At 40.3% G+C, this 23,634-nt stretch overlaps 1 protein-coding gene across 4 annotated transcripts in view; it reads right to left on the bottom strand.

The window, feature by feature from the left end:
- Positions 1–23,371, bottom strand: part of nf1a (neurofibromin 1a) — a 256,060-nt gene extending 232,689 nt beyond the window's left edge. For 3 of the 4 annotated variants that reach the window (XM_032506717.1, XM_032506735.1, XM_032506726.1), the window contains exon 1: positions 23,106–23,370. In XM_032506717.1, coding sequence (XP_032362608.1) covers positions 23,106–23,165 — 60 coding nt within the window. In that variant the 5' untranslated portion in view covers positions 23,166–23,370. Of the gene's footprint in view, positions 1–23,105 lie in introns of all 4 variants that reach the window. The other variant, XR_004328005.1, reaches the window with a different exon arrangement.
- Positions 23,372–23,634: the final 263 nt, after the last annotated feature.

Genomic DNA, 23,634 nt, shown 5'->3' with positions numbered 1-23,634 from the left:
TAAAAAGTTTGGATTATAGAAATGATTGGCTTCTACAATATATATATATTGGTCACAAACAATTATATCCAGGAGGTGATTTGAAATTATGATACATTTTTACACAATAAGTAAACATGACAGACAACATATTTGAAAGTAGGCTAATTGTATTTGTATATTTAAGGTTTTAAGTGTGTTTTACAACACGAGGAAGGTTAGTCAAAATACACTTTGCATGACTGTTGCTATTTGATACACAACGTTGTAATTAACTATTATTATTTAATTAGGGGTCCAAGTCTGAGGCTGTAGGAGCCGCGGTAGCAAAGCTACGCAGATCACACAGCAGGGCTGTGAAACCCTAATATATTAGTAAAGATTATTATTATTCTTCCTCTGTTGATAAAACTCCCACTACTGCCTAAACCATACACGGTGGGGGCTGTCCTGGTCCATAACTCTGCTCCCTATATACGGCTGTGGCTCAGTGGTAGAGCGGTTGCCTGCCAATTGGAAGGTTGGTGGTTCGATCCCTTGCCCTGCAGTCCCATGTGGAAGTGTCCTTGGGCAAGACACTGAACCCCGAGTTGCCCCGAGTGCTGCGCATCGGTGTATGAGTGTATATCTGATGAGCAGGTGGCACCTTGTACGGCAGCCTCGGCCACAGTGTATGAATGTGTGTGAATGGTGAATGTTTCCTGTATGATGTAAAAGCGCTTTGAGTAGTCGTTAAGACTAGAAAAGCGCTATATAAATATAGCACATTTACATATGTGGATCCAAAAATGGACACACTTCCACCACTAGGTGGTGCTATAGCTAGGTGGCCCTATAACTCCCAAACCGTACTTGCACATTCAAAAACCATATACCTCGTCTTCCCTGGATCCAGCTGAATCTCATCTGATTTTTACGAAATTTGGAAGGTACTAGGGTACTCCTGAGGCCACCCGCCGATTTCTAGCACTGAAAGAAATTGTTAACCATTGCTCCCGGTGTGACCCAGGTGATCTCTAAATTGTAATAACCAGTGATGTGCCAAGGTAGACCGGCTTGGTTTGAAATTCCAAAAGGAGTTGAACCCTGATCAGACAACCCTAGCAGGGATGGGTTTAGGAGGGAACAGGGAAGTAGGGAGGGGTTTAATTTTTTGTGGTGGGTAAAATGTTCTAAATAAATAAAATGTTCTAAGTAACTAGGATAGGAATTATTTTTACAACTGAATTTTTTTTTTTTTTGTTAAGGGACAGTACCACAAAAAGGTACCATTAGGTACTGGCACCAAATTTTCGGAAACGGAACGAGTACTCGTAAAAATGTGAATGGTACCCAATCCTACTATAAACGTATATCAAGTCACAGTCATCCAAAAGAAGGAAAAAAAAAAAAAGTGCTATACCAGGATACTGCCAGGGCTGCATAACATTAAAAAAACCTGATATCGCAATATGAAAAAACATTGGAATTTTTCCCAGATGACTTTAATAAATCTATTTAGAAAAATATTATCACTTTTGAATTACTACGGTGATTTGGTAAGGGAGTGCATTGGCATAGAAAATAAAAATGTGTCTCGAACAACCCTTTAGATCAGTGTAAATTTATTTTATATTGGACACAGAGTTCTCTTGTAGATTAGTTTTATGTGCTTTGTGGCTCTGAACGTAGTTGGGTCAGACCCAATTAGCTTTGGCCAAATCAATTAGCTTTAACCTGACTCATAGCTGGTATATATATATATATATATATATATATATATATATATATAGTTTTGGCTAAAAACAAATAACCGTGATAATTAATCGTGATCTCAATATTGATCAAAATAATCGTAAATATCATTTTGGCCATAATCATGTAGCCCTAGCAGACACTGTTTTAAATTTAATTATTTATTATATAGGCAAATACTGCAAAGTCACAGGAAGTATGTGTGCTGAGGATGCTGCAAAAAAAAAAGTTTACAGTTCAAACCAAGATACATGATGTGTGTATGTAAAACCTGTGCTGCGCTTTGCCTCTGGAGTGTCTGCACTGTTTTTCGCCCCACCTTGCTGTTTTACCACTGATCATGTGTAGGTAGCTTTACATTTGAAACAAAAGCTTTACTCAACCCTTGCCACACCAAAAAAACAAATCAAAAACAGTAGTCGTATTAGCGGCAGTTGGTTGTTGCTTGACTTCTCAGCTGTCTCCAGCGAGACACACACTAGGCCTGCACAATTAAACAATATAAAATCAAGATCTTGATTCACAATTTAATTTTTAAATAAATTTGATTAAAAAAATAATGTTAAAAAAAATATATGACTTTGGTTCTCAGTTTTACAAGCCAAATGCATCACAAACGCTAATACTTTCTTCTGGGAGTTTTAAACATAGACTGTATAAAATAGGTTTTAAAGTAATCCCAAGCGCTGCAATGCTCTCCCTTCTCTTCATTGAGACCTCTATGTTTACAGGCTTGTAGTGATGCGCAATGTGCTATAGGTGGCAAAAAAAAAAAATCCACGTTTGGTAAAATTGTCAAGTAAATGCCTCTAGGTTTTGTCTCTGTCAATGTCTTTCATAGAGAAAATAACATATCTTTCTGACCATGACATTTCCCATTGAAGTGTATAGTTTCTGACTGGGAACCTAGACATTCCGACATTCCATGTAAAATTGAACAGCAAACAACAGTCCGTACCTGGCATCGTGGCGGTACCGAAAGTTGGAAGAAAGTGGCAGAGCCCTATTTCATTATGACTGTGTCAGATAAAAGCAAGTGCCTTGCAGTGTAAGGTGGTAAAATATGTGGACAGTTTATCACAGGGCCCATGAATTTGAAAGCTGAAAATTAACACAAGGAAGCTAACTTACCTTAACAAGTTAAAGGAGAAAGCCAAGCCCCCTTTCCCCGAAACAGAAGCTAACCCCAGTAAAGATCCGGGGATGGACGTATGGTTACGTAGGGCTAGCAGCATGACGGAGACAACCGCAGGACAGAGATCACTACAGGCAGGCTTTCACTGCAACCCAATAGCTGGTTAGTTAATACGCAGGAACACTAAAAGCGTACATGGGTTAATACATTGATTAATACTGGGATGTCTACACTCAAACCAAAGTTCAAAACACCTGTTGATGTAAGTCTTCTTTAGGCTGAATCTCATTTCTCTATCTTACCCCTACCCCTTGCCCCTTCCCCTTGTTTTTGCGCGTACAAGCGGGACCTAGTCGTGTCCCAATACCTATTTCAACCGAGGGCTAGAGGTAAGACCAAGGGTTGTATACCCCTTGAAAAGTTACGACAGCCTTGTTTTGTGGTCTATGCAGTCCTGTACATATACACTTGCAACCAAGTTCTTAATTTAAACTTTTTTTTTGTTTTTGTTTTTTAATCGATAGCTTGCGCCAATCGTTGATTTGAACAACAGTCCCGCATTTCTCTGCCTTAAATGGACTGTATACTACACTTTATATATTAATCTCAACTGTTCATGATACAATGCTACGTGCTTTACATATACCGCCCTATCTCTCACAGGGACGCCTGAGGAAACCCAACAGTTGATCCACATTGGGGCTGAAAACGAGCAGAAGTTTCTTAAATCATGTGTTCATGTTGTACCTATTCATTATTGCATTGGTACTATATTATTGTAATCATTTGTAATTAATTCCTGTTCATGCACTTATATATTGTTGATGGTTTTGATACGGGACACTAATGAAATATGGGGGGGGGGGGGGGGTTACTGGCCAACAGGCAACAGACTGAATCAGAATAGCTGTAGTTAATTTGTTTGTGGTCTTGTGTCTTTTTTTTAGTTTTATCCATTTGAGTGCCTTTTTATGTGTGTGACATGTAAGTTATGGTTCTAATAGTTGATAATGGTTCTGTAATATAATGTTTTTGTGTGTTATGGTTAATTTATTGGACAATAAAGACAGATTTTTGTTAAAATGTTTTTCTGAACATCAATGACATTCAAAACAATGATAACTGAAACAGATATACAACACACCGTGTGTGTGTATACACATATTTATTGCAAACAGACCTAAGTACTACACAGATATCATCAATGTGTTTTTGGGTAACATGTGTCTGTAAGAGCTAATTTAATGTTATTTATCTGTCCTGTAGCTCTTACGGTGTTTTACGGATAAAGGTGTACGGAAGGATAAACTAGATTTGTGTTCAAACTAAGCCTGACGGCTGAACATAAATAAAGGCTTCTGGAAACATCAGTACGCTTTACCATTATCTGGCTGGGGGTTTGCTAAAGTAAGAGCTTGACCCGCATCGATACCGAAGACTGGTTGACCATGACGGGCCACGGAGGGTCTTCACGGCGCCGGCTACAGCTGCAGCTACGTCGCCACAAAGTGTCAGTGCTGACTCGTCAAGCTGCTACTCGTCAAGCCTGACCCATTCTAGACAACGGTCATACGGACTCGGTGCAATGGTCAAGTACAATCACGCTCGCGGACATTAATGCAGGACCGTGAGTACTGTCTTATTATTTTGCAGTCCATAGCACAGAAATAAGAAGAACAAGGGATGAATGGCTTCTCGGACTGAACATTTAAATACTTTCTTGCTCAATTAAGAAAAATAATAAACTGTTCCACGGCAGCCACATGGACTCCTAATTAAGGACGCTTGGACTTTTTTGGACTTTGCATTCATTCACTTTGTTAATTGTGTTTATTGAGGTATTTACATTGACAGTTATTTGAATGTCCACGTGTAAATGCATATGAGCCAACTACTTTAAACTGATGCTCTGATATTTTATGTTTATGCTGTTTATCACAAGGGTTTGATCATATCTAATATTATATACTCTTCTGATTTTAGAGTTTAAAAAAACGAAAACAAAAAAACAAAAAACATTGAAAAACAAAACAAAAAAATTGTTTTATAATGTCAGAGCCAAGTAATGACCAGAAGGTGGAGGAGCAGATTGCTAGTCCTCAGTACGAAGTCCATGATTTACTGAGCGAGGCTCACATGGTAGTAGAACCATTAGAGAGACAATGTCTGAAGGAAACAAATGAAGCTAAACAACAAAGTCTAACTAATGTCCAAGACAAGTATAATAAGGATGATAACGCTCTTGAATGTCTTAGACACTCTGAACGCACGCGCAATCCTAAAGAGAAAAAGCGTGCACTTCAACACGAAGAGGCCAAGAAAAAGGAGAGAAGGCTGCTTGCCATGTACGAGCAGTGGAAGCTTCACACACGCAAGGCAAGAGATCAATTAAAAACTTCATTCCCGCATTCGCTCAGATCTTTCAAGACAATTTAACTTTAAACAGGCTTCCTGTACCCTAGCCATTTGTCTTTAATGGCGATCCCATACAATTCATTGAATGGAAGGCATCATTTATCCCCCTCATTGACCAAAGGGTAATCACACCAGGTGAAAAATTATACTACCTGAAGAAATATGTTGGTGGCTCAGCACGGCAGGTTTTAGATGGCACATTCTACCGAAGTGACAATGAAGCCTACCAAGATGCCTGGAATAAGCTAAATCATCTTTTTGGCCAGCCATTCGCCATACAGAGAGCCTTGAGAGAGAAGCTCATCAACTGGCCAAGAATTTCATCCAAGGATGCTGAAGGACTCAGACGCTTCTCAGATTTTCTGAATGCCTGTCAAGATGCCATGCCTCATGTTAAGGGTCTTGACATATTAAATGACTGCGAAGAGAATCAGAAGCTTGTTCACAAATTACCAGACTGGGCAGCGTTACGCTGGAACCGACAAGTCACACAAAACCTAAATGAAAACCAAGAGTTCCCAAGTTTCAAGGACTTTGCTAGATTCACGTCAACAGAAGATGAGATTGCCTACAGTCCAATTACATCCTTTCATGCTCTTCGTTCATTAGACACAAGCACCGAGAAGAGAAATCTCAGAGACTTGAATAAAACCAAGGCCAGTGTTCTTACCACTCAAACAGTCACCGACAATGGCAACCACAAGTCAGAACAGAGGAAGGTTAAGACTCCATGTATCCTTTGTCAAGATAATAGACACCAGCTTCACGCATGCTCCAAGTTCACAGAGATGCCGTTAGTTGAGCGACGTAACTACATAAAAGGAGAAGAAACTCTGCTATGGATGCTTGAAACCTGGCCACAGCGTGAGAGACTGCCGTCATCGTCACTACTGTGACCACTGTAAGGGAAAGCATCCTACAGCCCTCCATGATGAAAACTATAAAAGGGAAAGGTCTTCATCAGAGCCAGAGATAAATCAAGGTGCTGCTGCAATGGCGCTCAGTGTAGCAGGAGAAGGCTCATCCCATACATCCATGGTGATACCAGTCTGGGTTTCATCTAAAAGGGATCCAATGGCTCTATGCGCTTCTCGACACCCAAAGCGATACTACATTCATTGACAAAGAAGTGAGTGAAGGTCTTAATGCTGACAAGTATCCTATGAAACTGAAGTTGACTACTATGAGTGGTAAGGATTCAATTCTCACAAGCAAGAGTGTTTCTGGCCTTCGTGTTAGAGGATATAGTTCTGCAATTCAAGTCGATCTTCCAGTCACCTACACAAAAGACTGGATACCTGTTAACCGCTCTCACATTCCCACCTGTGAGACGGCTAAACAATAGAGTCATCTAGCAGAAATAGTGCACGAAATCCAACCACTGAGGGACTGTGTAGTAGGCCTTTTGATTGGCTACAACTGCTCAAGAGCCATGGCACCAAGACAAGTCCTTCTAGGAGGAGATGAGGAACCCTATGCCGTAAGGACAGATTTAGGATGGAGCATTGTAGGGCGTTCGCTACAAACCCACAACGCTTTAAGCACACGTCATCTGTGTCACAGAATCACAGTTGAAGAGCTACCTCCAGTAACTCCTACAGACGTCATCCGACTACTAAAGTCTGATTTCAGAAATCTAGATCATGCATCATTTCTCGGTTTTGATCGCGTGTATCTTTTTCAGTGTGCGTCTTCTCAGCCAATAGCATCAGTATTTCTAAAGATACTCCCAAGGTAAGCCAATAAAAATCTCACAGTCCCCATTGGGCCCACGTGGGAAAAACTGACAGCAGATCCCACCAGTCAGAGAGAGAGGTAATAAAACTGGCATTCCTGTGTAGCCAATAGGAAGACGAGTTGAATGATATCAAACATGGCCAAAAAAAAACTATCCCTGTGAGGACTCCTGCCCTTTCATTGCCAAAAATAAGGCCGTCTTATGGCATTTCACCATTTCATCAAATTATGATTACTTATTCCTATAAATCTATGTATGTAATTCTTTTAGGCATGTGTGTGAGTGATGTGGATGTGTTTTTGTATTTCAGAAGTTATGTATTTAGCACTTTTTGGGCTTTTTTAGAAATAAGAAATGAGACAAACGCACAGACATATCTGTAGAAAAACATTCATATAAAATCCATTTTATAAGTCATTTTCTTCTGGATTTTTTCTGTTTTAAGTGGAGACATGTGGCTAGGGTACTATGTTAGTATGTAGCCCATGTAATATGCTTACAGTAGTGCTTTTTATTAATTTTTCAGATGATTTACTTGGACGGAAATAGAAATTCGGTGTTCTAACCTCTGTAGCTCTGTGTCAGTAAGGCCTAGTGTCACACTGCCACTAGAAACAACAAGTTGAGTGTTAGCTTCACAATGAACTCAGGGTCATCACAGAGGGCCAAAGCATGTGGAAACTGCAGCACTTTTTAGGGGGTAAAAATTTAGGCGAGAAAATCATATATTTCCAGTGTAATATAAGAGGTTAAAAGGAAATTGCAACGGGATGAAGGATATAAGGAGCATTACATTAATTTTATGGAGGAGATCATTGGAAAGGGAGATGCTGAGCAGGTCAAGGACGGTGGGAGTGAAGGGGAGAGATGGTACATTCCCCATCACGGCGTGCATCATGCAAAGAAGTGGATGCAGACCGTCTGGCTGTATTTCCTGCTGAGAAACAGTGTGACTTCAGCATGAACGCACCCCATTCTAGCCACGCCGGAGGGGTGTGGGAAAGACAAATCGGGTCAGTGAGAAGCATTCTAAGGTCCACGCTTGCCCTTTCCTCTGGTAGACTAAATGATGCCTCACTACGGGCCTTCTTCTATGAAGCTATGGCTATAGTCAACAGTCGTCCTTTAACTGTTGACAACCTCAGCGACCCCCATAGCCTCGAACCACTCACCCCTAATCATCTTCTGACAATGAAATCCGTCCAGGCATTACTTCCCCCTGGTGAATTTGTCAGAGTAGATATGTATGGCAAGAAAAGGTGGAGACATGTTCAGTACCTTGCAGAACAGTGTTGGAGTCGCTGGCGAAAGGAATACCTCGCCAACATTGCTCTCAGACAACGTTGGCACGCTCCAAGAAGAAATTTACAAGTTGGAGATATTGTAATTGTGAAAGGAGATGATGTGCACAGGAACGAGTGGAGATTGGGTAGAGTTGCAGAAGCCACTCCTGACAAAGACGGACTTGTACGGAGAGTTAAGGTTCAACTTGGTGACCGAAAGCTTGGCAAGAAATGGGAGCGTCTCTACAAGGTGTCTAAAGTTGAGCACCCTGTCCAAAAGCTTGTCCTGTTGCTGGAGACTAGTTAAATCTGCTTCCTCTCCCCATAATATATACTGTTAAATAGTTATGAAGGTTTCTGACTTTGGCATAAGTTGTTTGTGTTCTTATACAGGTTCAAAAAAGGTAATTTCAGTTAAAATCATTTGTGCCAAATGTAGAGTGTGAATCATTGTATTATTCACTCATGATTGGTAGGAGTGTAACTGACTCTAAAAAGGATGTATTTTAAGGTAACCACTTCAGTGCTGTATTTAATTAGTTCTCCCTTTTTGTTTATTTTTATATTATGAGTCCTTTATTTTGGCGCCTCCTAGCGGAACTGTAACTGGACATGCGGAAGTAAGGAGGGAAAACATGCCGCTCGGTACCTACGTACGGCTCTGAAGGACAATAATTAGGCACCTAGCTGGAACAGGAACAAGGTAGTTTGTTTTTGATTGTTCAATGTATTTTTGGGTAACATGTGTCTGTAAGAGCTAATTTAATGTTATTTATCTGTCCTGTAGCTCTTACGGTGTTTTACGGATGAAGGTGTACGGAAGGATAAACTAGATTTGTGTTCAAACTAAGGCTGACGACTGAACATAAATAAAGGCTTCTGAAAACATCAGTACGCTTTACCATTATCTGGCTGGGGGTTTGCTAAACACATTCTGCACTTACTGCGGCGTCTTGTGTTGACTGTTTACATTTTTTTTTTTTCAGAAAGGCATTTTTGTGCTGATTGTTTTTATTGTTATTATTCTCCTGTGTAGCACTTTGAGATTCTTTGGAATGAAAAGTGCGTTATAAATAAAATATATTATTATTATTGTTATTATTATTATCTGTGCTCATCATCATATGTACATTGTTTGTACTGGTGTTATTGTTGAATATATTGTGAATACATATTTCTAAAATTGCATGATGTTTTTGTTGAGTTATTTATACACAATACTTTTTCTGACCTTTTTGAATCCCCCGAAAAATAACCCATATATGTGTGTGTGTGTGTGTGTGTGTGTGTGTGTGTGTGTGTGTGTGTGTGTGTGTGTGTGTGTGTGTGTGTGTGTGTGTGTGTGTGTGTGTGTGTGTGTGTTGCAGGGGGAACTGAGCAGCTCCGCCCGCTGCAGAGAGGACAGGATTGAAACAGCTGCACATTTCAGCAACGAGTGAAAAAACGTTACAGTACATTGATGTTAAAATGTATACAGGTTGGCAGGATGGTCTGAAATGCTTTGCACAATCCCCTATTTAATTTCTGTGAGACATTGCGAAACATCTAATAATAATGTAGCATACTTTATGGCACTGTTTGATTGGTTAAATAAACCGGTTAATGCAAGAACTTTACTCTCATCCCTGACGTGTAAAATTACAGTGAGCATGTGTTTACAGAACTGTGAATGAATGGATCGCTGAATCTAAAAAAGGTACACAGTGCACAGAATCCACAATAATATCCAATAAATCCACAGCTATTCACAGCGCTTCGGTGTTCAATATTAACTTTTTCCCTACCAGGAAAGTGGCCAGTGAATGTTCAAATTTTACCAGCCACTAATTTTACCATTATTTATTGAGTAAAACAAAACTACCAGCCACTTGCATATTATACCAGCATTTGGCTGGTAATGGTACTAATTATGAACCGTCTGCAGCTAAGGACACATACTAGCTAGCATTTGGTCACTGCCGTTGTAAAAACTACACAGATAGGACTAAAGGGTGTGTTTACTGGAAGATGGTAAACCTTGAGATGCATTCAAAGTTATGGTAAAATATCCTTTTCTCATCTGTTTAATAACAGCAATTTATCGGATTACATTCTTAATCAATCAGGTTAACCCCTCTCCCTTCCTTCTTTGTGCTGATCCAAAAATATATCAGATTCATGACTCAAATCTGCGATGTGAACCAAACCGTGAGTTTTGTGATCTGAATAAGCATAAAAAGGAATGTAACCACCAGCAACAAAAATACTGGTGAATTATCTAGGCAGATAAAATGTCTGGCATTTTAACATAAATTCTACATCAGGAAGCATTGTCCAAGTTTGAGCATCACTGATTTAGACATTTTTTTCATTAAACATACACAGGTTATGTACACAAATATTAATTTGTCCATTATTATTAGCGTCCTTGTGATGCAGACACTATTAAAGCACAAAAATACTGAGGTGTTTTAGAGGGAGAGAGAGAGAGAGAGAGAGAAAGAAAGTGAGCCGATGAGAGAATCTTTTTAGTGTTTATTCAGTTCATGAAAGTTAATAGTACCATTTTGGCCACCAAAAGTAGTTATGTTCAGTGTTTGGGTGTACTCAAAGACCAGACTAAGGTCCGCAACCCAAAACAACAAGTTAATCTATTGTGTTATGAATACAAAACTTTATGAAATGTAATGCTTCTCATTTTGAAATAAATATTCAGTTGATGCAGGGCTGCGGTCAAAAAGTTAAAAAAAAATGTGCCTCCTATGTCCTTTATTAACCACTTTTCCTAAACCCCCGATGGTAAACTACTACAACTACTGGTCATAGTTCCATTATTTTTACTGGGACTATAATTGCCACTGTTCATCATACCTCCAATCGGCACCGTCAGACACCACCTACCACGGTGGGAAATTAACTTTTTTGCCCAGCAGCCACATTGGCTGGTAGAGGCCCAATTTTACCAGCCACTTTTATTTTTTACAAGCCACTTTACCCTGAATTCAAATTTATAAAATAATGATCTAAAGGCACCATGGTTACCAAAGACTTTCACTCTGAACAGATTTCTCAAGCCCAAAACAGGATTATTATGGTATACTAAATAAAATAAAAGATACACAGATGTGGAGGAAAAACACATTCTTCATTGTAGATGGATACAAAGATAATCATCCTGGTATCCTCAAATTATCTGAAATGTCAACCTCCTGGTGGCGTAAGAGGTAATATCAGGTGATCACTAAAGTCAGTAGGATTTATCTGCTGGGTACCATAAATACCCCGGCTGTAAACGGTTTCATTTCCCATAAGTTCTTCACAATAAAAGCCTTCCGTTATTTTGGTATTTTAATGTTTTTATTATGAAGCAGCAAAATCCGTAAATGTTGGTGATTCATTAGCAGTAACGTAACGCGACTCCACTGTGATCATTGTTACTTAGCAACAGCACTTTTTGACAAAAGCTTTCCAATTCGTTACAAGGATTGTTTTACAATCCACCCGCCAATGTGGCTGGTATAGGAGGCAAAGTCACCCGCCACTTTGAAAAAGTACCCGCCAATGGTAATGTCCTACCCTGCCACATACCAAGACCCTGGCTCTGTCTAAGATTTCTCCCTAAAAAGGAAGTTTTCCTCACCACTTGAGGTTTCTGCCTAAAAGGGAGTTTTTCCTCGCCACTGTTGCACTAAATGCACTCTTGGGGGAATTACTGGAATTGTTGGGTCTTTGTAAATACTACAGTGTGTTATAGGCCTATTCTATGTGTAAAGTGTCTTGAGATAACTCTGATACTATAAATAAAATTTGTTGAATTAAATGAGGTCAAAGAAAAATGTGAAGGTGAATTCAAAAGGAATTAGGAGAAGACAACTGCGGTGCAAGGAGAACCTGACTGCCTTTACTGCTGCGTAATCATGCAGTGGCGACGGATGTTTGATGTGGGTCTGCCAGGGTGAAAAATCTTTAAAGAAAACTCCCATACATCACTACAATACATTAAAAAAAACAATAGTTTACAAAGACTGTAGAGAGGGAGTAAAAGTAAGAGCTGATCTGTGCATTCTCACATAATATTCCTACTTTCACACATGGTCAAAATAATGTGGTCATATTTGTAGGGACTTTTAGCAAAACATATAGCTTCTAAAATAAGCCATGAGGGGCAAACTTGTTTCAGACGCTGCTCTGGGCTAAAAATAAACCAATATTCTGTGCACTGTGTACCTTTAGATTCAGCAATCCATTCATTCACAGTTCTGTAAACACATGCTTACTGTAATTTTACACATTAGGGATGAGAGTAAAGTTCTCGCATTAACCGGTTTATTTAACCAATCAAACAGTGCCATAAAGTATGCTACATTATCGTTAGATGTTTTGCAATGTCTCACAGAAATTAAATAGGGGATTGTGCAAAGCATTTCAGACCATCCTGCCAACCTGTATACATTTTAACATCAATGTACTGTAACGTTTTTACACTTGTTGCTGAAATGCTCAGTTCCCCCTGCAACTGGGGCACACACACACACACACACACACACACACACACACACACACACACACACACACACACACACACACACACACACACACACACACACACACACACACACACACACACACACACACACACACACACACACACACACACACACACACACACACACACACACACACACACACACACACGGTAGATGAAGGAAAAACTTTCATAAAAATTTTCATATTATACCAAAATTTAAAGCATATCAGGAGCCTTTTTGGGAAGGTTACTAGGAAATTTAATATTCTAAATATAAACAAAAAACGAAACAAAATTGGGCGCCTAGAGAGCTCAGTTGGTAAAGCGGGCGCCCATATATACTGTAGAGCAGGGGTCTTCAACGTTTTCCAGGCCAAGGACCCCTAAACTGATGGCGAGATGGAGCGGGGACCCCCTAATTATATATATTGTATAAAATTGTGTTATATCAAACTGGTCCTATAGTGCCATGTGTGCATTGATGACTGAAAGACATCTTCTGCCTCCATTTACCTGTTTACTACAGTGTGTTGAAGTCATGTTAATGTGTATTTAAAGACATTTCAATTAGTGGAAAAAATTGCAGGGGGCGGGGGATATATAAAAAAAGTCTAATCAACCAAAACTTTCGCGACCCCCATGCAGTACCTCCGCGGACCCCCTAGGGGTCGCGGACCCCCTGTTGAAGACCCCTGCTGTAGAGGTTTACTCCATGACGCAGCGGGCCCAGGTTTGACGCCGACCCGCGGCCCTTTGCTGCATGTCATTCCCCCCTCTAGCCCGTTCATTTCTTCAGCTGCCCTGTCAATAAAGGCTTAAAAATGCCCAAAAAATAATCTTAACAAAAAAATGTTGACATTGTGATGCGTCGCTTTAAATTTAGCTGAAGCAAGAACTTGTGGGATGGCATTATCTCCTATCTAAAGGACGGTCCAGTGTATCCTATGGTGGAGGTAATAAAAGAAGCATTGAAACTTCTTCCCTTATTACTTATACAATTCAAACTTACAATGAAAGCCACTTAATTACTTCCGGATCATTTTAACTTCCTAAGTAAAATTGACTATTTGACCGCAGCTAGGGACTTTTACTCACACCACGAGTATTATTAAAGTGTGGTAATAGTACTTTAACTTAAAGCCCATGTTGCAGGTTAAATTTTGCAACGAATTTGTGCAATTTGCTTGTTGGTAGTAAATATTTGAACTGTTATTCATTGTATTTGATGGTGTTGGATATTGCAAAACTGAAAATAATGAGAAAAGTAGGCACTATTTTACAGTGTTTACTTTTTCCCCCCACAATGCATTGCATGACATCATAATGGGGAGAAAACAGAGCAGGTTGCGCTGTCTTTGCCACTGGTCTGGCCTAATATGGCTTTTGGTCTTTTACTATTAACAGTTTATGGTCTCGCCTGAGTCTAGGTGACTTTATTATGTTTATAATAGTATTGGAGGGAAAATGAGAAACAGCTTAGACGGGGATGTTGTTCGGCTTTTCATAAGTTTAGACAGCGAGCTAACGCTACGCCGCCGGACGTTAGCGCACCAGCGTTAGCCTAGCCTGCTAGGTAAATATTACACCTGCTTTTGGTGTTTCCTATATGCGTCCATGTTGTCAACATAATACCTGTGGCGTTAGAGCAGCTTTTGTACGGTAATTGTATTGATGGAAATAGTAAGCTTCGCTCATATGAGATGGGTGGGTTCTTGTTACGTTACACACAAAGCTAACTGGTTATAGTTAGCCTGTACGTATGCTAGCGGATACAGCTAACGTTGCGCAGTTAGCCAGCAACTTCGGCAGTAGAGTTTTGGTAAGCTAACCACGACAGTGCCCACAATCAACCTGCAGTGATGTTTGAAATGGAGACACGCATATCGTTTCTTTCACAGAGATGCTGGACATTAGGGCGGCACAATTAATCGAATTTTAATCGCGATCACGATTTGGACTTCCCACGATCAAATTTGCATGATCGAGCGATTATTTTTTATAAACGTCATTTCATAGAACACTCCGGGTTTTTTGCAAAGCCCATCTGCCGCTCCGTAAAGCCGTCTGCTCATTAGCCAATCAGAGTAGTTCCCTGCACCGCGCAGCTATGTTTCTAGATGGAGACAGTCCCAGAGGACAGAGTAGCTTGAGGAAAACTCAATAGATAGCAGTCGGTTATACGTCGGTCTTAAAGTTTACCAGTTTACCAGTAAACGCAACACTTTGTCCCATCTGTTGTTTTTCAAACAACAGCAGTGACCAGTGCTAATCGGTGCTAGTAGCGTCTGTTAGCTGTTAGCTAGTAGCGTCAGTTAGCTGTTAGCTCCTCTAGGACGCACCGGTGCTAATGTCCTCTCATCCGCTGCAATGCTGTTTATATTGATATGGTTTAATTTTGCGTTACATGACCCATTTCGTCTGTAAAGCCGTGCCTGTGTTGGATCTTTCTACGCTCTCTCGTCCTACTCTCTCTCCTCTTACTCTCCGCGCCCCACCACACAGCGGCCGCCGGTCCACACTTCTGATATTTGTCCACAGTTTAAATTTTTTATTAACACAGCTGTATATTGTTAAGTATGAGGGGCAAACCTGTATTTGTACCAGTGTTTCCGTGGTAACTCTGCTATCGCGGCCGCCACGGCGAAGAACACAGAAGAAGTTACTGAATGCAGCTAACTTCAGTTCGTAAAGTAACAGCGTGTGAGACGGAGCTGCTGGACCTGGACCTGGACCAGAGATGTGACCCATGGCCAGAATATCACAGTTCATAAAAATGCAGCGCAGTGAAGATACAGACGTTTCATACACACGCCGTGTTTATCCGCCGTTCAACCCGTGCTGGACCCGTTCATAACGATCAACCGTCTCTCTGTGAGTAGTGTCCATCACACTCCCTGTCGCAGTTATAAATAGCCTATGTGACAATAAAATTTGTTTTGGTTAAAATCAACAAATAATCGTGAGAATAATCGCAATCAAAATTTTGATCAAAATAATCGTGATTATCATTTTGGCCATAATCGTGCAGCCCTACTGGACATTATTTTCATTTATGACGTTTAAGGCAAAGGAAGAGTAGCCCGAGTGTGCACCGCCTGGAGGGACGCTTCATACCACAAGTTGATGTGGAAGCCAAGTTACATCTGCGGCAAGCAGTCTGCAGACCGGGGGAATAAAGTTCAGATTCTCTCACAGACAACGGACTCGGGAATAAAGTTGAGATTCTCTTACAGACAACGGACTCGGACAAGCCTTAAAAAAAACTTTTGGAGGATACAACGGTGTACAAATACGTGTACTGTGAATATGTTTTATTGAGTTCTCAGCTAATTAATCTGTAAAATATTGATTTTTAAAATGATGCGCTTTGTTCTTATATAGAATATGTTAAATTACACTCTGTTCATTGTTGTTTAACCAAACTTCAATGTTTTATGAAAAGACACGTCTTTCCTATTAACCCACGTCCTAATAACAATATAATTCAATATGTTTTAGGGAAGCCATAAACCAACCATAGGGGTACACAGTAATACTGGTCACTTCTTTCCTACGCTACATCTGGAGTAAAGCTATATTGTCATTGAGTTGCTCAAATGCGCAGTACTAGTACGTACTGTTGCAGTGGTAATAGTAGTGGATTGGTGTTTGTATTATTTCTAACACTGCTATTATGAGGTATCACCATATCTCATTCTGTTTTCATTAGATTACATGATATCAAGGGGAATGGCTGTAATGGCCCAAAATGATTGTCTTGATACTGTCATAAGAGATTTTCATAGACTGTATGCAGTGAACTTGTTGTCTAGGGATAAGTAGCCTTTCCTATGACTCAGTCTAAAAAGAATAGTAAAGTTAATTTGAACAATTAAAATACTGGTGCGTGCTGGTTGGGGAGGACCATGATCCTGTCTGAAATGTCACAAACGGATTTAGGCATCGTCAGATCTGCTGATCGCGGGGCGAGCTGCTCGACCGGTGGCTTTAACGTACTCACTCCCCTACAGCACCCGCTCTCCCCCGCAACTTTGCCACCACACAAGCACCTGCCAAACACAGCGACACGTTTTCACTGGAGGAAAAGGTAAACGCTTAGAAATAACACTAGGGGGATGCCTTCTAATCCTATATCTAGATAAATGTACCAGTACTTATCTGAACTACATGATCACTGTCACTAGATAGAAAGAAAGACGTTCACTCGGTGCTATTCACTGACAGTAAAAAGTAAAGTCATGCACTGCTGCGTTGCTAAATGAAGGAGATAAATGAAGGAGACTTCCCCAAATCTTGGCAATTCCTCATTTGCCCTCTCACGCCTGGTAGGTTCCTAATTATACAGCTGCTGGCCTTTCCACCTCTTCCACTTCCCAGTCAATTGCTGTAGTTCTAGTGCCAGGCTGAGACTTTGCTCCCCATTGTGACATCATTGCCAAATTGACTTAATAAACCCGTGAATACCAAAAATGACCAAAAACTGACATTTAACACTATTTGGAGACATTTTTAAAAATGATATACATATCTTGAGTGCTTTTTGGACCCAATAATCAACAGTGGTGGTTAACTTGCAACATGGGCTTTAAGGAAAGGATCTGAATTTTTCTTCCACCCCTGCTAGCTAGTTGCTTTTAGTCAGTGGCTGTAAGATGGCCACGTCCCTTCATTTGTACAACAAGAGGGACACAAATAAATGTGACATTTAGGCTTGGGCGATCTTTAATATTGTGATTACTAATATTTATATACTAATATTTATTATCATCCAGTCATGGTTACGTGAGATTGCCAGGCTACAACACGTAACTGGACAGAACATGATATTGATATGGAGAGCGGCATCCACTTAAATTAATGAAACTGGCTGCACTGACTTGGCTGTCCTGCCTCCTGCTAGACTGGCGTGCTGACGTGCTTCTGTATTGTTTGCGCTTCGATAGCTTGATGCAGTTTGTCAAGTGTTTCTTTGGGCTGTGAGGTGTCCACACTTGAAGGACCAGACTTCAGATTTTACTCAGAAAGTCTATTTTATTTTGACCAGTTAAACAGGTACCAGGTCGGTACAGGTGAACAGGTAAACAGGAAACAGGTAAAAAACCTTTAAACACAAAGAAATGAAAAACAATGATTAAACAGGTATTTTAACCAACACAGATAAGGTATATAACTTAGGTATAATTAAATCAGGTAAAAGTGTTATCCAACAAATGTTTACAAATGAACAGAAAAGTATTTGACGGATTACTGCCAAACCAATAAGATGCTGTTTTCACAAACATGTGTGCTGCACAATTACACAACCAAGCTGTGATCTATTTAACCAAATAAACCTAGTCTTTTACATAGGTGAATTCCCAATTACTTAGCGCACTGATAACTTATTTTACCCACAACAATAACATAATCAATTAAACACCAAACATAAACAACCAAATGAGAGTCCATGTGAGCTTACCGATCACAATCAAAAAGTCCCAATTCTTCACAGTGTATGTTTCAATGCTTCTGCCGTCTTCTCAATCCAACACACACCAGCCAAATGACTGATGCGTGTATTTATAACTGATTGAACTGGGCGCAAGCTTCTGATTGCCCAATTCAGTTCACCTGGTCAAGCAGGCGCGCGCAGTCACGTGCGGACTGCCGAGCAGAGCGCGGGCAGGAGCCATCTGCGGGGCGGCGTGCAGGGGAGACAGCAAGCAGGTGAAGGAAATGGGATCGGCCGACGGGGGACTGCCACACCCCCACCAGATCAGCGCAACAGTTAGTTATTGTCGTATTCTTCAATACAGCGGCAAATTATCCACTTTAGCTATATACTAATACTATAGAAATACCATTATTGATTCTTTTCTAATTTTCAAAAATTCTTAATCTTAACAGAACTAGGAGTGCAACGGACCACAAAACTCACGGTTCAGATCACGGTTTTGAGTCACAGATTAGTTACATTTTCAAATCAGCAGCAGAATCAGCAGCTTGCTGTTTAACGACAAAAACAGATGAGAAAAGGGTAGGGCTGTAACGATATAAAACCGTGGGTATTTTCGTCACAAACAACAATAACGCTAAAAAAGGTGTAACGTTACGGATGGCCGCTTTTCTGACTAGGGTGCTTGGGTCTGTTTCCCGACGCTTCAGTAAACTGAAGTTAGCGTCTGTAGCACTGGAGTCAAACGTCCAATATCTAATATACTTACTATAATAAGTATTTTCACCTTTTGTAATTTCTGTTCCGTGACAGGATATCTTTTTTGGCTTGCTGTTATCAACTGCCTAACCTTGACAGCCAGGCCGGGTTGCCAGATACACCTGTAAAAACGTAAAGCCAGCGCACTACAGCTGTAACGTTAGTACAGCCATGAAAGCAGTAAACAAACGAACACCATCACAGAGATAGATCCTACACAACATAAAAAAACGGCATGTTTCTAACAGTTGCGTGACCAGACGTAACAAACCTGGGTAAATACTGAAGATGTATTTGAAAGATTGAGACAGTTTAGAGCCCAAAAGGACGCAGAGTTGGCTAATTTCCAACTGAACAGGTACGTATTAGCTTATGTTATGTTATTTCATCCTTTGTGTACTTACATTAAATTATATAGCTATAGTACCTGAGTTGTTTACATACTCACAAAAAAAATTGAGGCACAGCAAGTAAAGTGATCCCGACTGGTCCTGACTGACGCTGCCGTGCTTACCCTGTTAACTGCTAATGTTACTGGAGGACCAGGCAAGCGGGCCATGGCTGTCAACGTGCAGCATGTTCAGCGGCCTGTAGCCAACTGTGGTCCGTAGCAAACAGTGGTGAGACATTTTAAGCCAAGAGAAGGGACTGTAAATTGGGAAGAGAGGACTGTGAGTTAGTAGTGTGATTAGCAATTGTTGCCATAATTCTAAGCCAATAAAGTGTGTATTTCAGTCGGGTGGAAAAGGACGGAGAGGTTGTGAAATCTTTAGCGGTTCCTACTGTAATTCTAAGCCAAGGAAGTATGTCTGTTAGTTGGGAACATAGCTCCTCATGAGCACGGGTTTTTATGACTGTCAATATAGCCAGCATCTAACGTTCTTCTGTGTATCTTTTATTATCTACTCCGCTGTGCTGTGAAGTAATATATGTGAGACAAGGGTCAAGCAACATAGTTATGAATGCTGCAGTCTCAGCCTGGCAACCAATGTGAACTTTGAGTCTGGGGAGGAAGGGGCGGGGGGAGAAGACTCCAGTATTTTGAATTTGTACTGCAGTAACTGTTTTAAACACTAGTTGTCAGTATTACATATTGCACCTTTAAGTGCTGACCGGCTTTGGATTGCTGTAATGATAGTTACTGGCTGCAAGCTGGCTGGGGCCTGACTGTGGATGTGTCCTTGGTGCCGTTGCTGTGCCGGGAGATTGAGGCAGACAGACAGGGGTGTGCTAGCTGGCTAAATTACCATAATTGGGACGTGCCGGGAGTATTTTCGTGGGATGGGATGGGAGCAACAATTGATTCCCGTGTCACCCTGTAGTGCTCGCTGGACAATACTGGCATCTTTTCTACAGAAAGTCACCAGATATGTCGCAAGTCTCATTTAAAAAAAAGAAAAAAGTAACTGAGGGGGTCTGAAAAGTCAGACCCCCGCAAAACCCCTGCAAAGTTGCTAAGTTGGTACCTGCTCAACTCGCACATGGTGCCCTGTCCTTTTTTCCAATGCAGATTAGAATCGCCTCAATGTACGCAAGTATTATTTATTTGTATACCGTGTATTCTCCGTGTCCATTCATGTACCGAACCGTGACACCCGTACCGTTTCGGTTCACTGCGAATACAGGAACCGTTCCACCCCTAGTGCAGTGTGGTTGCTCAAGGAGAGCGAGCAGTAACGGAGAGTAGCGTATGAGTGCCGCTTTGAGGAAAAACGAGAGGAAGAAGAGATAGCAAGGATGTTGTAAAGTGAACAATAAAACAAGAAGCTTGAGCTGCTAAAGACACAGTGGCTTTATCTGTTGTCAATACCGCAGGTAAAGTGAATGGTGTTACCCCCGAAAAACATTGGCTTAAGCCTTAGTACAGAGTTTCTATTTCAGCTCAATGTGAGAGTCTTTACTGTGTTTTGTTGTTGTTATTTACGGCCACTCTGCTTTCTATCGTCTCCATTAATCTATTCCACAGACAGTTCAGAAAGCTCTGTTGTCAATAAAGTAAAAGGACAAAAAAAGTTTGCAGAAAATGCCGAGGGCAGACACTTTGCAGTCTTAGCAGTTGAGCAGACAGAGAGCAGAGAGGACAACTCGGCAGTCTGCTCACTTGTTGCTCTCTCTAATATAATCCATACGCTGCAAACTCCACAAGCTGCTAAGCAAATGTGCAATGGTAAACACTGCAGCGTTAACATTAATGTGTCCATGTCAACTCAATGGACTGACCATCCTCATGTGCAAAGCTGAAGTGATGAGCAACTTTTGTTTTTTTCTCTCTATAAAGTCTTGAATGTAGGACAGAAGCCAGTTTATGAGGATAACTACACAATGATTATTGCTTTCATTATATTTCATATCACACAATATCTGTTCTGCTGTGACCTTTGTGAGCAAAAAAATAAATAAAGAGATATGCAGTGATGACGGTGATGATGTCATCAACACGGTAGTGGTACTTCACCACCGGTATTGCGGTGACGTGGTTATTGTCACAGGCCTACTCTGCGCCATTGCCCTATTGTCCATTGTTTACAGAAACCAGTTTTATATACTGTATATTAATATTTGTGCATAGTAGTTAAAAGTATATTTTAACCTTTTTTTTCCTTGTTTTAGCTATTACAACGTAAGAACTTCAACAATAACAAAAATCAAAGTTAAATTCCTTGGCCAATAAAGCAGATTGCGATATTTTACACAACACTGTACTAATCACTCATTTGTTTTTAAGAATTTTCTAAATAGGGAACTCATCCGCCAGCAGCTGTATCTGAACTGGTTTAGCTTTGCTAAATTAAATGTAGGCTTACTAAGTAAATTGTTTACTGTAAAGCTGTATTATGTATAAAAAGTATACACCATGGCCAGTAGGTTATGATCATCCCATTTCAAATAACTGTTATTACTGTAATTATTTCAAAAGCCCAAGCACACTAGATGTCCAACAGATTAACAAGAGTTAAATATTTTAGTATTTTTTTGTAGTATTTTTAATACTATAAACATTTATTGAAGAAAAAGTAAAATAGACTGACTGAAAGGCTTTATTTGGGGCCTAGGGTAACAATAATCAAGAAGGGGATATAACACCTTAAACCAATTGTAATAATCCAAGCTGAGCTGCTAAACCCTGGCTAAAATCCATGATCTTTGGCAACTAACACCATATGCAAACACCTCGGAAGACTAAACAAAGCCAAATTACTTTTAAATGGCTAATAAACATGTTTTTTCCCTCAACCCAAACTGGTTGTCAGATTTCCCTTTAAACAACACACCAATTAATTGTAGTAACGGAATCTAAATGGGATAACTGGCAGAGTTAAAGATTCTGATTGTAATTTCTAAACTACCGTAATTTATTGCTTGACTATCAAAATAAGCGTTTCAGTTTACGGCTATAGGTCTAATTTTAAAACAGGTACAACAGTACTACGAACCTTGTGGATATATCTAGTACATGTGATGCAGATGTGAACTATATAGCTAGATTTATTGTGGAAAATAAAGCTTTACTATGCTTGTTTCACCTGCCATATCAAGCAGACTACCTGACAGTGGTTGTTATGAAATAATTTAGCAGGGAGAGCCGCATTCACTCTTACTACTGACGTTTCCTAACATGCCAGTAACTTCATTTGCTAATATGAATACAGCGTGCTAGCCCAGTCACATCTTATTTGTTTACATTAGCTAGATAGCTAGGCCTGCTAAAGTTAGCTAGCTAGCAAGCTAGCTACCACAAAGGAATGCGGTTAGTTGATATACAGACGCTTGTGTGCGTTCAAATATCCTTGATATATTGCTTTATGTTTTATTGTATTGCAATTGACCGACTAGGTCCGTACAAATCCCAGGACAAATGCGCGATACCGTTCCATTTGCTAATTGATCGTGGAGACGGCGCTAGCTAAAAAATTACCCAATCTTCAGTGTTTTGCAGCTGGTATAACGCGCAATACAAAACAAATTTCAGTCGAAAAACTATCCCTGTTGGGAAAACGTATCTTTAATTACTTTTTTTTTTTAAAGGACTTTGTCAGTGAAAATGTAACGTTAGCCGGAGTGGTGGGGCCACCAAGCTACTAAAGCTTGCTACACCCATCCACTGAATCAACCCATCTTACCTGCTCATCAAATCTAGTAATCACGGCCTGGACCCACTCCACTGGTTTGTGAGCCGCCATGGCCGGGTGGGGGGACACCGCGACGTTCTGGTGATAAATCCAACGTATAGGGCCGGAGCTGACAGGCTTATTTATGAATAAAAATTTGTCCTGAATCGATGGAAAAGGACGAAAGGGGCGAGAATTTTTCCCTTTCTGTAGGCTTCACCATGCCACCGCCATGACACACCACCGGAAGTCTTCTTCAGAGAAAATTGATAGGAGGCGTTGGAGACCAGGTCAAGCTGGCTGGAATTAAAAAGACCACTTCCAGGCCCAATCTTCAAAGTAACGATTGTTGAAATTCTTTTCGAATTAATGAATACAAATGCATAGGTGAAGTAAAGACCATTCGAAGATCAAATTTAAACTTAAATAAAGAAACTAGAAATCCCCCTTTTACTGTTAAAACTTCGGTATGTTTAGCCTTTGTCTAACGTTAAATTAACTTAACGCTAGTTTTGGAAACCTTGCATTTGATTTAATCGCT

The sequence above is a fragment of the Etheostoma spectabile genome, chromosome 3, assembly GCF_008692095.1.
Source record: "Etheostoma spectabile isolate EspeVRDwgs_2016 chromosome 3, UIUC_Espe_1.0, whole genome shotgun sequence".
Taxonomy (NCBI): Eukaryota; Metazoa; Chordata; class Actinopteri; order Perciformes; family Percidae; genus Etheostoma; species Etheostoma spectabile.
The sequence above is the reverse complement of the archived record's forward strand: the minus strand, read 5'-3'. Positions and strand labels throughout refer to the sequence as shown.